This window comes from Rhea americana, unplaced genomic scaffold (assembly GCF_003343005.1).
Source record: "Rhea americana isolate MKP2758 unplaced genomic scaffold, rheAme1 scaffold_295, whole genome shotgun sequence".
Taxonomy (NCBI): Eukaryota; Metazoa; Chordata; class Aves; order Rheiformes; family Rheidae; genus Rhea; species Rhea americana.
Genome location: NW_028186418.1, coordinates 765,976 through 769,447, shown reverse-complemented (window position 1 = coordinate 769,447; position 3,472 = coordinate 765,976). Strand labels below are relative to the sequence as shown.

At 58.2% G+C, this 3,472-nt stretch overlaps 2 protein-coding genes across 3 annotated transcripts in view; both read right to left on the bottom strand.

Moving 5' to 3' along the window:
• The window catches only part of KIF12 (kinesin family member 12), a 7,214-nt gene extending 5,835 nt beyond the window's left edge, over positions 1–1,379 (bottom strand). The window contains exon 1 of the mRNA XM_085309300.1: positions 275–1,379. Within this exon, the coding sequence (XP_085165426.1) occupies positions 275–354 (80 nt within the window). The 5' untranslated portion in view covers positions 355–1,379. The remainder of the gene's footprint in view (positions 1–274) is intronic.
• Positions 1,380–1,482: 103 nt separating this feature from the next.
• On the bottom strand, positions 1,483–3,452 carry VMA12 (vacuolar ATPase assembly factor VMA12). 2 transcript variants are annotated; one of them, XM_085309303.1, is made up of 6 exons: positions 3,362–3,452; positions 3,199–3,288; positions 2,567–2,609; positions 2,086–2,198; positions 1,838–1,935; positions 1,483–1,717 (listed from the first exon to the last, which is right to left on the bottom strand). In XM_085309303.1, the coding sequence occupies exons 2-5, from the start codon at positions 3,220–3,222 to the stop codon at positions 1,840–1,842; spliced, it is 276 nt and encodes a 91-aa protein (XP_085165429.1). In that variant the 5' UTR covers positions 3,223–3,288; positions 3,362–3,452; the 3' UTR covers positions 1,483–1,717; positions 1,838–1,839. The 2 variants fall into 2 exon arrangements, with proteins under 2 accessions (XP_085165429.1, XP_085165428.1); XM_085309302.1 differs by having other exon boundaries at positions 1,483–1,935.
• Positions 3,453–3,472: the final 20 nt, after the last annotated feature.

The window sequence follows — 3,472 nt, the reverse complement described above, 5'->3', positions numbered from 1 at the left end:
CCCCGGGCCCCCCCCGGGGGCTCCCCACCTCGCTGGGCTCCATCTCCGACCTCATCTACAGCGCGGCCCTCACCAACCTGGGCGAGCCGTAGCCCCAGCGGGCCCCCCCGGCCCCCGGCCCGGCTTAGCGCCGTGATTTTCATTAGCGCRTGGAATTACTGCCGGCTCCTTCAGGTCCCTGCGATGCCATCCAATATCCTAAATGCCGGTGAGGCTGCGGCGGGGCCAGCTCCCCATCAGACCCCTAATACYGACTAATCTTTTGGAAAAATACCTTAATCTGAGGCAGTATCCGCGGATGATTGTGGCGCGGCCGCCCCTAATCCGCAGGCACGTTCGCAGGTGCTGGCCCATCTCCCCGTATCGGATATTAAAGCGTGTTTGCAGAGGGGCTTAGCTGCCATCAGAGCATTAATCACCGTGTCCGGCCCTGGCACGCCGCCTGCTCGGCAGGTGTCCTGCCCACGGTGCCCAGGGCCAGGCAGCGCCAGCCGCTGGGCCCCCTCCCCGCTGCGAGGCCACCGGTGCGCCAAGCTGGCTCAGCTCTCTGCTCCAAAGCATCCGAGAAGCCCTGGGCTCTGCACTGAACCACTTTTCCTCCCGGGTTTAAGTGGTGGTGGGGGCAGCCTTGGGACAGAGCTGCACCTTGCAGTCACATCCGGGCCCCTCGCCTCGACCCAGCTGGGACCCCCAGATGCTCTGGCAAAGCCGCTGGGCTCCCTCAGCCTCTGAGTGGAAGGACAGAGCAGCTCCTGCTTGCTGGCGGGCAGAGACCGGGCACGGGCTGCGGGAGCAAGGAGCCGGGCCAGCACAGAGCAGGGCACCCGCCGGCTGGCAATGGCAAAGGCCGAGTGCTTCCCCGTGGCCGCCCAGGTTTCTGCCCCGGTCCCCTGGCTGAGGGGAGGCAGCCTGCCCGCGGAGGGGAAGGCAAGCTGACGGCTCTGCCTGCGGGTGCCTCGCCGCGCTCCACGGCACGGTACGGCGCTGCTCTGGCAGGCACCGGCGGCGTGTGCTCCTCCTCAGGGGCCTCGAGTTTCCGTTTGGCCCCGACAGTCACAAGACCGCAGATCAGGAGAAGCAGCCACCCCAGCGCGACTCCTGGTCCGGTGAGAACGCCGTACAAGCTGTGCAGAGGGTACGTCTGTCCAYGGAGCCGCTCGAGACGAGGCTGAAACCCCAGCGCGGCTGCAGCGCTGCTGCGTTAGATGTCGTCGTTCTCCTGAACTGGCCAGTGCAGGGGGGAACGTACTTGCCACCAAACACGTCAGGTAACTGCTGTGCTGGTCACAAGTCAGTAATGCTCTCCCTAAAGCGGGCAAGGGATCAGGTAGGAGCAGTAAGAGCAGGCCACGTGAGGGCACTGATTTCTGCAGGAGATGGAGCAGGAAAAAGAGGGAGAAGGAAGATTCACAGCTCTCCAGTGTCTTTTAGATGCCAAGCCAGCGTGCTGCACAGCAAAAGAGGTCTCTTTTCAGGCAGAAAGAAGGTTGCAAACATAAACACAATGTATTTATTTAAAAAACAACAAAAAATGTAGCAACTTCACCAAAGAACTGTGACAGCAGCAGTTGACACCCCTCTCTATCCTGGGGTAGTATGAATCCACTGCTGTTGGTTCTTCAGTTCTGCAGCTGCAAAATCTTTAATCCATGATTTATTTCAGGCATGTAAGGGGTGGGCAAGCAGAGGATGAGGCCTGAGGAACGCAGCAGTTTTCCTGGTAACAGTAGCAGGCACAAACAGTTGATAGCCCAATGACAAACCTGCCCCAAATAAATGGCTTCTGGGGAGGGCAAAASCCTCCAGCATGAGGGTCACAGTTTGCAGGAAAACGCACAATCAYAGTTTGCCGAGGTCTCCTTCGAGGGTCCGCACCATTACATACAACTCAGCCAAGCCAACCACTGAGGCCACAATTACCGCTGACAGGATGCGCTGGGGACACAGAAACAGAGATAAGTGACCCCCGTGTGCACGCTCAGGCTGCTGCCTGGTGCCCCGCAGCACATCTGCCACTCTGGTCTGGCCTGCAGGACGCGCGCCCGACGCGGGCCCCAGGTGCCGCAGGCCTCCGCGCTCACTCACCGCGGCCGTCTCCGCAAAGACGTACTGGCTGCCCAGGTAYGTGCAGGCAAACGCGGCCGCCACGGTGACGATGAAGTTGAATATGGTGATGACCACAGCTTTAACAGATCGAACTGGAGAGAGGAGGGAAAGAGTGCTTTTTAGGAAAGGCTAGAAGCTGTTTGCAGAAGCCTTGGAGAGAAGGGTTTGGGACAAGCTATCATCCTGCTAACTGAAYCTGCCAGTGACTGCCTCAGTTTGGCTACAGGAATACTCCCGAACTTCCACGCTTTATGCCTCCAGAAATATCTGTAAGAACTGTAAGTGTGCTGCTCCTTTACTTGAGGAATGCTTTTGTGCATCGAAACCATCCAGGGACATCTAACAGCCTGGAGCAGGAAGGGCTGTTAGATGTCAGCTAGTGATTCAACGGTTCCCAAGACTGATTTTTCTGCCTGTAGCTACACACTGACTGGCATCAGCAGGAGAGGCAGCCACTCACCTTGCCTCCCAAAGTCAGCCAATGTCCCATACCGGTTCAGCTCCTAAAAGAAAGGATTAAAACAACTTGTGTTGTGTTGTATTTTAATAACTGAAGCAGTATCGATATAGTATCCTGTCTCAATGATTCATTCAGAAATACATTTGTCTTCTGTGGGGCTCTAGCAGCCGGGCATGCTGTAGGTGAGAAGTGGTTCTGTAAAGTCTGGGTTTCTCTGGATTTGTGCTTGTGGTCAGTCTGTGACACTGAAGAAGGGTGATTTCTAATCCCAGCTCACATCCCCCCTCTATTATGTTAACTCCACTGGGAAAATTTCCTTTGTTATCTGTCACATTGCTATCTGTCATGCTTTTGAGGAACAATTCCTGATGGGGTAGCAGAGGATGCCCCCACACAGATGGCATAACTGTGGGAGCCTTAGAAAATGAGAGAACTAGAACTTGAAACAGAAACCAAAGGGTCACCTAGCCTCTCCTGTCCTTCAGGTCAGCTTCAGCTGAGCTGGTTTGGGGGTAACACCAAGCTGCCAGCCTTAGTAGGTTTGCTGAGTTGTTTTAAAACGATGGGTTTTTGGCAGCCTGCCTTTGGAGGGGAGGGCAGCTGGGGAGTGCGTCCCGGTCGGCGGCGCTCACCTGCCCGGTGACGTTGCGGGTCATCCGCCGGTACTCCTCGTTGGCGAGCCGGGCCTTGATCCGCTCCAGCCGCGCCACCAGCTCGGGGTTCTGCAGGAGCAGAGAGCCGCCGTGAGGGCTGGGGCCAGGGCCACCGCCAGGCCCGCTCCCGGCCCTCACCTACCCGCGGCGGCACCGGCACCTCGGGCAGGGCGATTTCGCTGCCTTCCAGGAGCTCGTGGAGATACAGCGGGGACCCTGCGGGAGGCGGCGGTTAGCGGCGGCCCGGCCCGGG